This window comes from Melospiza georgiana, chromosome 4, assembly GCF_028018845.1.
Source record: "Melospiza georgiana isolate bMelGeo1 chromosome 4, bMelGeo1.pri, whole genome shotgun sequence".
NCBI classification, from domain to species: Eukaryota; Metazoa; Chordata; class Aves; order Passeriformes; family Passerellidae; genus Melospiza; species Melospiza georgiana.
In genome coordinates, this window is record NC_080433.1 from 66698580 (window position 1) to 66713070 (window position 14491).

The 14491-nt window shown below is 43.8% G+C and overlaps 1 protein-coding gene across 2 annotated transcripts; it reads right to left on the reverse strand.

Moving 5' to 3' along the window:
* Positions 1-7491: 7491 nt before the first annotated feature.
* On the reverse strand, positions 7492-13836 carry CBLL1 (Cbl proto-oncogene like 1). Of its 2 annotated transcripts, none has more exons than XM_058023383.1 (6): positions 13805-13836; positions 11090-11257; positions 10647-10744; positions 10314-10397; positions 9460-9533; positions 7492-8940 (listed from the first exon to the last, which is right to left on the reverse strand). In XM_058023383.1, exons 1-6 carry the CDS (start codon positions 13815-13817, stop codon positions 7899-7901), a joined length of 1479 nt encoding a protein of 492 aa, XP_057879366.1. In that variant the 5' UTR covers positions 13818-13836; the 3' UTR covers positions 7492-7898. The 2 variants fall into 2 exon arrangements, with proteins under 2 accessions (XP_057879366.1, XP_057879365.1); XM_058023382.1 differs by having other exon boundaries at positions 10647-10747.
* Between the last annotated feature and the right edge of the window lie 655 nt (positions 13837-14491).

The window sequence follows — 14491 nt, forward strand, 5'->3', positions numbered from 1 at the left end:
CTTAGCTTACTACCACAAGCATGATCACAGTGTACATAGTGACTAATGTATATCTAATTACAAAGATTGTTCAGGAAAGACACAGGATTTTCAGATCAAAACAAGATTCATTGATTTGGATTGGGCTTGTGTAAAGTGCACAAGGGAGGGTACATCTGTAGTGAAGCATTTGGCATACACAGAGAGTGACCCACCATGGTTTCAGTGACAGTGTGTGCGTTTGTCCGTGCACCATCAGGCTGTGACAGACACTGCCCCAGGAGATGGCTGGGGAGCTGTGGGCGTGGAGCTCCAGGTGGGCAGGCTGAACTGCCTGGATCCATGGACACATGGGCAAACAGCTTCAGCTCAAAGAGTCCACTCTGATACTCTGCACAACTGCTGACAATTAACCCCTGCTGCAAGTCTAAGGATTGAAGATGAGCTACATCACAACTTTCAGAGGAGAACACCCAATGCCCACAGTGACAAAACTTTTAATTTCTTATAGCAAGTGCTAGAGGTAGAAAAATCTTCAGCCTAGAGGAAAATGGAACCATTCCCAGAGTCTGAAAGAAACAGCACTCTGAAATCACAAGAGTTTTTAGTTTTCAAAGCCTAGTTTCGACTTTCAGTCAAGCTGGGTGGCCAGAAATGTGCATTTGGACTTGAACAAGGGCTGATGGGAAAGAGAAAGTGTTCTGCACTACAGTTTTTATCTTCAGAGTATACAGATGTTAAAAACAAAATCTGTTAAATATTTTCATCTTTTTTTTAATAGTTTTTTTAATCTGGAGTTATCTGATGAGAACCAAGCTGGGAGTCAGTATTAAAATTGAAGAGATGTTGAATGTAGAAAGAATTAGGTGAGCTTGAAGACAGAAGTGGACAAGTTCAGCTTTCAGGAAACACTGATGCATTTGCAGATGGATAACAAGCTGTGCTTCTGTGGTGGGTGATCATGTGCCTGCCCTGGTGTGGGACACGTGGCCCTGGGTGGCATCAAGAGATGCTGCTTCCTGCAGACACCATGGGGAGGTGAGCAGCTGCTCACACCAAGCACTGCTCTGCTGAGTGTGCCACGGCAGATTCACCACAGGGTACGTGTCCTGTGCCAGATACTCAGCACAGCAGTGCCTGAGGACAGGTGCAATTAGCACACTGCCAAAGTGCCCTTCCAATGCAGCCTTCCAAAAAACATAGAGTGAAACACAATAGATCTTTCCAGAACAAGAAAGTTATTTGGGCACCACAATATAAAAAAGACATTAAACTATCAGAGAGTGTCCAAAGGAGGGCAGTGAAGATGGTGATGGATCTTGAGGAGAAGCCACATGAGGAGTGGCTGAGGTCAGTGGGTCTGTCCAGCCTGGAGGAGACTGAGGGGAGACCTCGCTGCAGTTACAGCTCCCTCATGAGGGGAGGAGGAGGGACAGACCCTGATCTCTGCTCTGTGGTGACAGTGACACCGAGGGAGTGGCCTGAAGTTGTGTTGGGGGAGGTTTGGGTTGAATATTAGAAAGAGGTTCTTCACCCAGAGGTTATTTGGGCACTGGAACAGGCTCCCAGGGCAGTGGTCACAGCACCAGCCTGACAGAGCTCAGGAAGTGTTTGGACAGTGCTCTTGGGCACATGGGGTGACATGCAGGGATGGTGCAGGGCCAGGAGCTGGACTTGATGATCCTGGTGAGTCCCCTCCAACCCAGGACATTCTGTGATTCTGTGATACTGTGCAATGCACAGGGCAAATTTCACTCTAAATAGTCTGAACTTCAGGACTGACATCTCCAGTTCAAGAAAGACGAAATCAAATGTAAATGAAGAAAATTATTATGAGGATCTTTGTAAAATGAAGAGCCTGTATCTAAGGACTGGCAAAAAGCAAAATAGATACAGGGATTTAACCTAGGACAGAAGAAAAGTTATGCAAGATAAAAAAATAATATTGTCCTGTAAGGGGGAAAAAACCAACTGGCCAAACTTAAGATATTAGAAGATGGTTTCTCATTTTTACAATGGTGAGATCCTTTCCAGCTGGAACAAGAGGAGCAAAAAACTAAACTGCTTTTAGGATGAGATGTAAACATGTTCATGAAAATCATGATACATCACACCAGTGTAATCTGAACTGTCAGACTCCAGCTGCTCTTTTCAGTCCTGTGTCCACATGCACCTACACAGACCCAGGCAAACATCCCTATCAAAAGCAATATATGAAGTGCAGTATCTGGTGGAATATCACATACCGTACTTCAAAACCATTTGGGATTTTTTTACAGGCTTCAAGTTAATAAAGAAGATTATTTTCTAAGTTGCACATCTCAGAACAATTAATTTCTATACTAATGACTTTTCTGACACAGCACAGTGCCACAGAAGATAAATCCCCCTTCCAAAACTATTCACCTTCTCTTAAATGGACATGGTACATAGACAGCCTTGGCCAGAGAGCTTTGCACTCCCATGCCACCCATCCCTACCAGCTACTTGCCATGTTCTTAAATCACCCAACTCCTTCTTTTTCAATGTTGATACCAGCAGCAATTGTACTTCTGATGCTTTATGAGAGATTCCCTCCAGGTACTGGTTATTTCTGTAACTCTCTGTTATTCCAATACCAGTGTTTTCCTGGGCAGTTCACTCTCATACAGATGATAACACCTTGTGGGATACTGTGCTGATGGAGATTTACTGCTTCATGTTTGAGACAGGGACTTTCAGAAACCTGACTACTGAGGTTTCTAAACATCCTGCACTGGGTGCTGTTGCTGCTCAGTTAGAATACGACCATATACTGCATTTTAGTAACTGACTCAGGAATTAAGCAAAAAGGCAAATTCCATAACTGCTTTTTGGAGAGCTGGTTTATAATTTCTCATCACATATCCTAAGCCTATCTCTCATCAGCACAGTACAGAGACTTTGTAACTAAGTAACAATTTTACAGCCATCAAGAGGGATGGAAAATGGAGAAGCCAGAGAGCCAGTGATGCTCAAGGCTACTCTAAAGCCTGATTATCACTTTGTGGTTCAATGTGAAATACAGAAACAAAAAATTAGAAGTGTTTATTCAAGGTCTTAGGCCCAATGGAGAGTGGATTATAACACACAAATGTGAATTTTTTTCAATTTCAAACTAAGTTCCTATTAAGGAAGTATTCTTAGGAACTTCCTTACTGAAATGCTACTTACAGTTCCCTATTCCTCATCCCCGTGCTGAATGTGGAGAATTTGTTTTCTCAGTCTGGATGCATTGCTCCCTTCTGCTTCCTAAGAAGATGCCTGGAAGTTTACCTGGCCCAGAAATGGCAAAGGACAAGTTGAGCAACAATCGTCAGCACTTAGGTGATTTTATTTAGTGGAGGAAATAATTCACCATAAATTATCTTGGAGGGGTGTTCAAGCATTGACTTTCACAAACAAAACTGAAGAAAACCCTTGATGACTGACACATACTTACTTCTATTTAGTTACTCATTTGGGGTATTTTTCTCTAAGCAGTTATGCTGAAGTTCTTTTGTGAAACATTACTGCACAAAAAGGGAAACATTCCTGCCTGCCCACAGACATTAGCACTCTTCCCATTACCACAAGTGTGTTACAATGAGCCTTACTGGCACTCAGGAATCACTTCAATTGTATTATCAAAATTGCTCACTGAAGTTTCATCATGACTGAGCTAATTTACCAGCTTCCTGCTGCTATTCCACCCACACATTTCTGGATGTATGCTGCACTTTTAAATACCTTAATCTCTTGCACTCATGAACTGAGTCTACACTGAAAATAAATTTTAAAAAAGAAGAAAAAACACCAACAAATTAATGCCTCATACTCAAGAGAATAGAGATCCCATTTAGAGTAGGGAAAGTTTCTAAAGTTGTGTCTCATGGCTAAGTCAAGACTAAAAGGGGATTTAAACATAATTATTTTCATTCACATTGCCCAAACAAATTCAGCCAGTTCAGCCTGCAAACTGGTCAGTGTGAATCACTAGTGTGAGTATAACACATCTGAACACAGAGCAGAAGCTCAAAACTGTGAAGGGACAATTACTGATCAAGATGATTTATGAATTGCTAAGAATTGTTTTAACACCATAAATACAAAGGGAAATACAACTTGTATAATACTGATATTTACTTTAGATATGTAATCAGGATGAAAATTAATCCAAACCTTGCACATTTCTCTGCTGTACTGGACTCTGTGTCATACACACAAAAAGTTCACTTATTTCCTTTACATTGAATATTCCATTGCAGCTCCAATGCACAGTGCTCCTCCAGCTCCCCAGGTTTGACAGGACCTTCTGCTGTGAGCCTGGGCCTGCTTTTGTCAGCAGCCCAGCAATGCACACAGAGAGAAACAACTCAAATTCAGACACAAGTTTTACGGAGCAGAAAACAGTTTAAGAAGAGAGGGGTGTGTTGAGACTTGATCCACATAATTCTCTTGGGTCAGATTTAAAAAAATAATTCACAGTTTTAATTCTTCTTTTTGGAAGAAAAATATGACTTATCACATGTAGGTAACCAGTCTTTAAGTTAACAGCATTAAAAAAACCCACCACAAACAGAAAGTACAGTTCACACAATGGTCCCCTGGTTATAAAGTATGCATGGCTGCAGGCAACCCTTGAAGCAAAGTTAGAGATAGGATCAAGGAGAAAGTGTAAGGAGACAAGAATCTAAAGCACAGGTGTTTTCAAGCCATCTGCTGGTGTCCTTTCATTCTTTCCATGGTGAACACAAACCACCTCAAACTTTTTTTCACTGCTTATGTTACATTGTTAGAGGAACCTGCTAGGGCTGACAAATTTAAATTCCAAGAGTTCTCTTTAAAACCTGAGATCTGCTTGGCAATGCTTCGGGAAGGAGATCACTGCCACAGACAAGGAGATTTATTCAAAATAAACATAATTAATTAAATTCAAATATTTGCCTTTACAGTAAGAAGGAATCCAAAGAAAGAACATCTCACCATTTCTAACTCTGTCAATTACACAATTAAATACAACACGTGAATTCTGTAACCTCTCAGTAAAATGACCAGGTATTTATAAAAAAAAACCAACCCAACCAACAAATCAAGGGAAAAAAACACCTTAAAACATACATACACAAAACCTATAAATAAATTGAAAAGACAGTTAACATAGGGGTTCAAGCAGAGGAAGCATTTTTAAACTTTGTAAATATGGAAACATCAACAGTGCCCTTAGTTACCTAGGTAATAGATTTATATCCAGATTTAATAATTTAAAAATATATTTAAGTCTTCCTCTTACGAGACGACATAGAAATTTGACTCAAGTCCAAGACCTGCCTACATAGGATGACTTTTCAGCTAAGTTCTCTAACACAGACTTTTGGTCCATGGTCATTAACCAGCTCAAGGGATCCCACTGACTTTTTGGGTAATACATCATTGTCCCTATGACTTATGTCACCTTTGTTTCAAATACAGAGGAAAAAAATTCTCACCCACTCTCTACAGTGACAATGATAGAGATACATTCATCTTCTGTGCTTCTCAATAGAGCAAAAACTGCTGTTTTCCCTTAATCAATCTGCCTCAGCATTTTCAGGAAAACACTTTAACAGTCACTTCAGGAATAGCTTTGGACACAGAAATATCTTTAACTGTTCATGTGGGTTAAGAGATGGGTGAACATGTAACAGAAGCTTGCAGCCTGACTTACTCCAAAAGCCCAGCAGGGTGGAAAGAGCGGCCTCATCTCCTCAGCACCTGTGACCGTGGGCAGTGGCTCATTCCAGAATGCCTGATTTTCCCAAACCCAGAGCAGGGCTGAAGTGGAGCACAGCCCTCACTGTGCTGTGTGTCCCAGCACAGGCAGCTGGAGCCCTGTGACACAGCTGTGCTGCTGGGCCTCAGAGCCAAAGGACAAGGATCAGACACGCGGCTTTCCTCAGATGAAGACACGTGCTGTAACACAGAAGTGCTTCCTCCCAGGCAACCTCACAGTGACAGAAGGGGTCCTCAAAATTCCTCATGTGTTTGTTAGTTTGAAAGAAAAGAATGCTGGCAGAGTCATTTTTGCCTTCATATGCATAGGAACAGTAAATTTTCAACCAGCCCATTTCATAGCACACTATCACAATCAGCCTCTTTTGCTTCACCACGGTATTTTATTTAAAATTACTTAGTTTTCAGAGCAACCAAACCAAATAACTCTCTCTTAGAAAGAAGTATGTTACAGCTAAGCAGATTTTCAAGCAGTTGACACTTACTGGCCATTTGCATACCCCAGAATTTATTTGTTCCTGTCTCTAAAGAAGTTTTTACTTGAAAGGCAGTCTAAAAGATTTGGCCGTGGTCACAAGGATATCAATGGCAGTCAAGAACAGAATAAATCTAAAGAGCCCTTGCTCTATCAATTAAAAATATGAAGTTTATACATAAAAATACAAAATTTGGAATGTTGCACTGTCACAGCTCTTTCATAAATTTAACGCTTATGATTCTGGAAAATAATTTTTACAAAATAAAAAGTAACACTGAGGCTTTAAGATGGCTCAGATTATTTGAGAACAGTAGGAAACTACAAACTTTAAAAAAATCCCAAAGGACTTAATCTAAAAGCACCACTGCCAGAAATGTGGCATTTGGAAAAACAATGGTTCAGTGCAAATACTTACAAGAAATGGAAAGATAAACACTCCAACCAACAGACAGTACTGTCTTGTTAGTGTCTGCTTCTGCTACCAGCTGCACTAAGAAGGAACTTTCACATTTTATATTATGCTTCTCTTTAAATGTATTCTCATAAAACAAAAATTTTGGACAAAAACAGAACTAAAAGCCTGCTCATATTGCTAGTTTTTGAGAAAAGCAAAACACCTAATGACTGACTGATCAACTAAACCCGTATCACAAAATCAAAGCAGATAAATAATGTGTACCTTTTTATTTCTACACATGGGATTTCAAACCACTTTTCTCATATTAGCCAAACAGGAAGTTCTCCTACTGTACACATTATATAAAGTGAGAGAGGCAAGTGTGACTTCCCTGCCTAAAAGAAGCTGCTTTTCATGGACATGGCAAGCCAGTTCACAGCCACTTCCACACAAACACAGCCATAGGTAAACACAGGAGTTTCAATTCAGCTCCACTGAGCAGCTTACATGTAAACAGAACCTTCTGAATCAAAACTAGCTTTAAAACAAACTCCAAAAACTCAAACAAAAAAACCCACCAAACATGGTTTCATGTCATGCCCAAAGCTCTATCTTTGATAGATTCATTTTGATGCATAAAGAAAAAAATGGAAAAGCTGAAATGTGGTAAATGCAGAATTCTGCATGTCTGATTTCTAGTGCCAAGAATTCATTGCAGCCTGAAATCCTCATGAGTAAAGGTAAATGGCAGTAGGAGAAATATTAAAGTTCCTTTAATATTTCACTACACTGCTGCTTGGAAGGTATACATGTTGAAATGGTGTCCCAGAACTATGTGTATGTTAACTTCATATAAAAACTCACCACATTTACAACCATATTTCAATTTAATTATTGTACACAGGTTAACAAAAACACTGGGTTTAACAAAAACAATATTCAGAATGGTACAACACGTGTTCATCTTCTCCAGGAAATAATATTACAAGTGATCATCTTAGGACAATTTAGCCACACTAGCAACAGGAGTTCTGTTAAAATGCAACTGTGGTCTACTAAGCCACTTATTTTAGCACTACAGAGTATTTGAAGTTAAGAGTCCTACGGCCAAGGCTTAAAAATCATTTAAGATTCAAACCTCAAAATGTCTTACAGTCAAAATGACAGTATTCTTAAAAAAACCACAACAAAATAACCCCAAACCAATTAATTAAAAGGCTTCTGTATTTAGTTTTATCCTCTTCATGGCATTCTCTATTCATACAGTTGCTTGTATCATTGGTAATAGGGTCTGTATCTGGCTTGATCGGGGTGATGTGGTCCAGGAAGGGGGGCCTGAGCGGGAGGCCCTTGCATCCTCGGAGGCGGAGGCGGCCCCCTCGGAGCTGGCCATATGCCAGGACTCATTCCCCCAGGCTGTGTGAAAGGGGGACTAAGAGTTCCTTGATCTTCGCTGAACTGCGGCAAAGAGTTGGGGTTATAGTGATGGGGAGGGGGAGCACTGACATTGACGGGCGGGCCGCCGTGCTGCGGCGGGGGAGGCCCCGGGGGAGGGTGGTTCATGTAGGGCGGCATCTGGGCGATGATGTGTCCGGGCGGCGGGGTGATGGGCGGCGGGGCCGAGGTCATGGGGGGCGGCGGGGCCTGGCTGTACACCATGTGGGGCGTGCCCGCCGCCTGCGGAGGGTGCTGCAGCGGGTGGCTGATGGGCGGCGGCGGCGGCGGCGGCGGCGCGTAGTGCTGCTGGGGAGGCATGATGTGATGAGGGTGCGACACCACCGGCTGGCCCTGGTACTCGGGGTGGTGGTGAGCAGGCGCGGGCGCCGGCGGGGGCGGCTCTCGAGCGCCCGAGTTGGAATCATCCTGGATGGGGACAGTGATGAGGTTGCTGTGTTTCCTCGTGGAGATGCGGAAGGTGTCCTGGCTGACGGGGCGGGGCGGCGGCGGGGCCATGGACATCTCGGCCGGAGGAGCGCGGATGTCCTCGTGGGGCTGGCTGTAGTGCTCGTGCGGCACGTGCTGCAGCGGGGGCGGCGGCATCAGGATGTGCTGCTTGGGCGGGATGTGGCTCATGTGGTGCTTCTCGGGGGGCATCATGAAGCGCTCGGGAAGCTCGGCCGGCGGCGGGGCGATGGGAGGGTGCACGGGCTCGATGGCAGGACGGGTAACGGGCTTGCCAGCTCTCATGTGGCGGTGGTTGATGTGAGCTTGCAAGTCCCTCTGTGACAGGTAAGTTCTCTTGCATCCTTGAACAATGCTGCACATGAAGAGAGAGCCTCGGACGCACTGCTCGATTCGCTGCACGGGTTCGTTACAGCTACATTAAAAGAGAATGTCGATTTATTATCATCACAGGGAGCTCAACGTGCATTCTTCCTTGCTAATGTAATTAGCCAAATTACAACTGACAATTTTGCCCCACTGTAGCAATGAAAGAAACTTTTCAATGATTTTGAAGCTTACCTAGTTTATAAATATTGAAATGTAACTATTGAAAGAACATAAAAATGTTATGAAGTAAAATTTTTAAGTAGCATCTCTCAAACAAATTTTTCTGTGCATTAAAACATAACATGGGTCATTTTCACAGTAAATCAAACTGCCATTAATTCCTTTTCAAATTACAGCAATAACAGGTTACCTACCCAAAACCAACAAAGTAAACACTGATCTCTTACAATCCCAAAATATGGAATAGGAACAAGAAAGTTCAGAGTACTCTACTGCCTCTGCTAAATGTACGTAAATAAGAGTCATGTTTAATAGAGTATCTGAAATAAGATATTTAAGTTACTTTCTTACATTTTCTTTAATAACAAACCTTGAGATAACTTACCCTGGACACATCTTGTCTCCCTTTTTCTCATGCAGTATAGCACAGTCATAGCAGAAAACATGCTTGCAAGGTATCTAAAATAAAACATTTCTGTTAAAACATCGTGTATAAATATCTATGTCATTCTGCAGTTCCTCCCTCCAGTACACAGCTTATAATAAAGTAACTAAGTTACCTATGAGGTGAAGAAGCATAGCAGTGGTTAACAATTTACAGCATCTTTGCACAGAAACCTTCTAGAACAGTTTATGCTGAGTTTGGGGTTTTTTTGGGGTAGTGTTGTTTGGAGTTAAGTGTTGGTAAAAAACACTGGCAGAAGTTTGAGTCTTGCACTACTACCAACACTGAACTTTCCAGAAGCTGCACATACACCTGTCTTGCTGGCAAGGAAGAAAAGTTTTAAAAGCATTAACTGTCATTAAGTGACATGCTGAAGCCTGTTACATCATACTTACAAATCTAAATTAATCTCGGGGATTTTTAAAGGTACATAAAAGTGAACAGTGTTTTCTAACTTCACTTCAAGTCTTCAACTGAGATAAAAAGCTTATTTTCAAACCAAAGTAGTGTAAGGTCAACACCCCAGAAACTGAAGGTTTTTTCTTTGTGATGGTGCTCTGTTTTTTGTTTAACATTTTCAGGTTTACTTTATTGAATCTGGGGGTAAAGAAAAATCAGTCAGACAGATGGAACAAAAACACCTGAGCAATGAAGGCCTCCAGCTCCATCCTGGTACTATTCTGCTGTTTATTCAGATGCCTGTTGAAATCAGTGATCTCTAGAAGCCTCAAGTAAAACCTCATTTTATCTAAAGGGAAACCATGGCTGCATCTTCCCCTGGTAATTTCACTCACCATGCGTCCATACATTTTGATGGGCAATCCACACTTATCACAGAAATGGACTGGTGTATCATCCTTCTCCCCCAGCAAGTTTATCTGGTAGGACAGAGAAGGAGGTGAGAAAACAAACCCCAACATCACTAAAGCTTCTCATTTCAATTATCATCAACACACCCATTATTTCTGAATTAGTTGAAAAGGAAGCAAGAACGCCACAAACAGGAGAAAGCAGAGGATGTAATTTTAGTCAGACCAAAAATAACTGAAAAACTTTTAATTAACAAAGTATCTACCAGGACTATCTACAACTTGGTATGAAACACAGGCAAAGATTCATGACTTTACCTTATAATCCCAAAAAATGGGTCCAGGAAATCTCCTTTGGTTGCCAAACATTTCACCTCCTTTACATTCATATCGCTCCTCCTTGTTATAATCAAATTCTTCTGTGGAAAGGAGAAAGAGAAGAAAGACACGAGCCAACCACAACACTTCCATAACTGACACCAGCTGCTACTAAGAGCATGGGTCACTTTTACTGAAATCATCAAAAATGCCACAGCACTTCCAATCTGCTGAGCCCATTCTACAGACAGGTACAGCCAGAGTAGTAAGACAGCCTGTTTTGGAAATGGGCACTACTGAAGCCCTACAGTGCAACAGTGCTTGGAGATTTGAAATTTGTTTTGTGTTTGGACAGCACCCTGGACTCTTGTCTCTGAGTAAAGTCTCAAACAATGCTGTGGAATAATACACTTCCCTGCTACAGGGAATTTACATGAATTTACCTTCATCACCAGCTTGTGTCTTCGCAGGCATCCTGTTCATATTTCTTGGAGTTCGAGGCGCAGGTTTGGCTTTATTGGTCTGCTTTGAAATAAGCTTTATAGGGATTCTTCTACGGACATCAAGACCACCCAATGATCCTGAACTATTTGTTCCTTGCAAATCATTGTCTGTGAAAGAAAATTTTAAAAAGTATAGATTTTTTCAGTTATCTAATTGTCTCTGAAGAGGCTAAATATTAATAGAAATGTTTCAAGAAAAATTATTTTTAAAGCTTGCTTAAGATTCCTACAACATATCAAAATCTAATCACTACAAATAGCTATCTTTACAATTTATTCCAGAAGTCATGTCAAAAAACTGTACTGTGAACAGCAACAAATTTAGGAAATCTAGTTTAAAAATAAAGCTATTAAAATAACCTAGCTAGTTACACTTTTCTCCACAACAGCAACATTAACCTTATAGCTCTTCTCACAGTGTGAAGAGCACTGGAGTCAATTCTTTGTACAACCTTGATTACACAGAATTTCTTATGTGAAAAGGTAATTTTTACAATTTATGTATATTGTTTATTAAAGTAGGAAGGAAACTACTCATATATTCATATTAACTGTTCATATATTAACTCAACATCTTGACATATCACTTAGAAGTTTATAATAAAGTATCACAAAAATACTGGTACTTAGGAATACGTAGTTGCATCCTTCCTAAACTGAGAATTACTGTTCCTGGCTATATACAAAATTCTCCTTAACCAGATTTACATCTAAGTACCAGGATGAACAAAGCAAGAAATATCCTGACACACGCATCAGCAGGTGCAGGCTCCAAGAGACAGCACAGACCAGGCAATGCAACAAGCAACACCACTGAGGAGACAGAACTCCCTCAGCCTCCAGCGAGTTTATCTGAAACCACCTCACACCATCTCATTAATACAAAAATGAAGTTACATCCCTCACAAATCTTGCCGGCTCACTGGGATTTAACTGAAAATGCCACAGGTGTTTCAAAGCAGGGCACGCTCAGTCTGGAAGGGGTGAGCCCCGAGCAGCTCCAGCCCTGCAGTTCCACAGCCCTGGAAGGACTGCAGAGGCCCCAAAGGACTGCAGGGCAGGATGCTGAAATTAGGGTGCATCAGTGTAATTCTGCACAATGCCTCACCAACTGCTGCCTCTCAAAGCCTGTAACCACCACACACAATGCAACAAGTAGAAGGAAAACCAAGAAAAAGCGGGATAGCTTTCATTTTTTCAGCAGCTACCAGCAAAGCTAGGAAATGTGTCAGTTTCAAAGTGGTACTGTGACCTGACAGTCCTGTACCTCCAAATCAAAAGCCCTCAGTTTCCTAAAATAGATCAAACTCCTCTTAGAACTATGCTTGACAGTTTCATTCTAAAAGGCAATATACAAAAAGGCAAAACCAATAAAGCTGGTTTTCACTTCTGGTCATTTGTTATTTCTTTCAGCTGTCCAGAACCTGCAAACACTCAGCTATGTCATCAGGCATCCCCAGGGAGTGCTTGACCAAGCATCAGAGGTAAAGCCACTTGTTTTCCACATGTTGGGAAATTCTGTTTTCTACCAGAATACACAAAACCACAGCATTATAAACCACAAACAGTCTCTGCAGCAACTCAGTCAATCTGCAAACAGGGATAACTAAAAAGAATTTTAAAAATCAAAAACCTATTAGCTAATCCACTGAACTGCCAAATAGGTTCTGCCACTTTTCCTCCTTATATCCTTTCAATCCAGGAAAATTTACATGAGTTAGCTGCTTAACTAACCCAAACTAGGAAGTTTATTAGTCACTCATGCTTCATGGAAGGATAATAAATTCCACTGTGCAGGAGCATAATATGCGGGATTATGTCCAGAAAAAACTACGACAAACATACCAAACTTGTTGAGACTACCTAAAGAAGTTCTAATTAGAGGTGATGCAACCTACTGAAATGTCACCTTCGTCAACTTAAGTTTTATTTGTGCATTTCAATCTTTATTAAAATTAAAAAATACAGCCCAAATACTTTACACAGATAGAGTCATAACACAATCTTTTGTAGGGGAAAGGAAAAAACCTCCAAACCCACCGCAGCACAAAGCCCACGTCCATTCATTTATTCACTGCACTACGCCAGCGCATGAACCAGCAAAGGACCCCAGCGACGCCAGCGCGCTCACCGGCAAACGGCACTCAAACCACGCAACCGAATTCAAGCACACGAGCAAGTTTCCTCTGAGCCCCAAACAAACATGGGAAACACACTACGGGCACCGATGCCGGGGAACGCCGCGGGCAAACGAGCGTCTCTGCCCCACCTCCGGCACGTCACGGCCGCATCCGGTGCTGCGGGCCCGGCACCCGGCCCGGCCGCGCCACCAGCGCCCGCCGCTCCGCCCGGGCCGGCCCGGGCCGTGCCGCCGCCAGCGGCCCCTCAGCCCGGCCGAGCGCCCTCGGGGCGGGGGCAGCGCCGTGCGCCGCCGGGCCCAAGGTGGCCCCGGGGCCGCCGCGCCTGCCCGGGCAGGGAGCAGGCCCCGCGGCGCGCCCGAGCCCCGCCGGCGCTCCCGGGGGCCGGCCCGGGCCCGTCGCCGCCGCCCCTGCGCCGCCCCGCGCCCGCCGGCCCCGCTTGGCCGCTCCCCGGCCGGCGGCGGGCGCGGGCCCGGCGGGCCGGGCACGGACGGGCCCCCGGCCTCCCCCTGCTCACCATTGTGGTCCATGATGCGGCGCGGGGCGCTGTGGGAGCGGAAGGGCGCGGCCGGAAGCGGCGGGGGCGCGGGCGGGGCGCGGGCGGCGGGGCCGCGCTGGCCGGGCCAGGGAGAGCGCTCCGGGCCGGGCCCAGGGAGAGCGCTCCGGGCCGGGCGGGAACGCGGCAGCCCCGGCGTGCGGAGCCGCGGCTCGTTGGGACTGGGAGACGGCCCCCTGGGTTTGGAGGGAAGGCTGGAGTGACAACATGAGCGGGTCTCTTCGTTCGGGAGCCGCGGAGGCCCCGGCCGGCCCCCTGTGCCGTGCGGGCCTCAGGCACTGGGAAGGTGCGAGCGGCATCGCGCTCTCGGCTGCTGCTGGTCAGCCTCAAGTTGTGGCTTGGAAATGGCACATTGCTGACACCCTGTTCAAGTGATGGAACAGTGAATCTCCAGAAGCTTCACAGCTACAGAGTTCACTAGCTCAGGAGAGGACTTAAATGTTAAATTTAGCATTTTGTAATTCCCGTGTAATTCAGTGCGATGCTGAAGAATAGCACTGAAGAAAGGAAAGAAAGAAAAGTACAACGAAGTCATAGGTTTTAAGTAGCAAATGGCCTCGAGCAGTCCTTCCACAACCCTAAAGTACGGGTAACTCTACTCCATGTGCTTCACAGGGGTGATTGTCTCACTAAAAGCCTCCCGGGTTG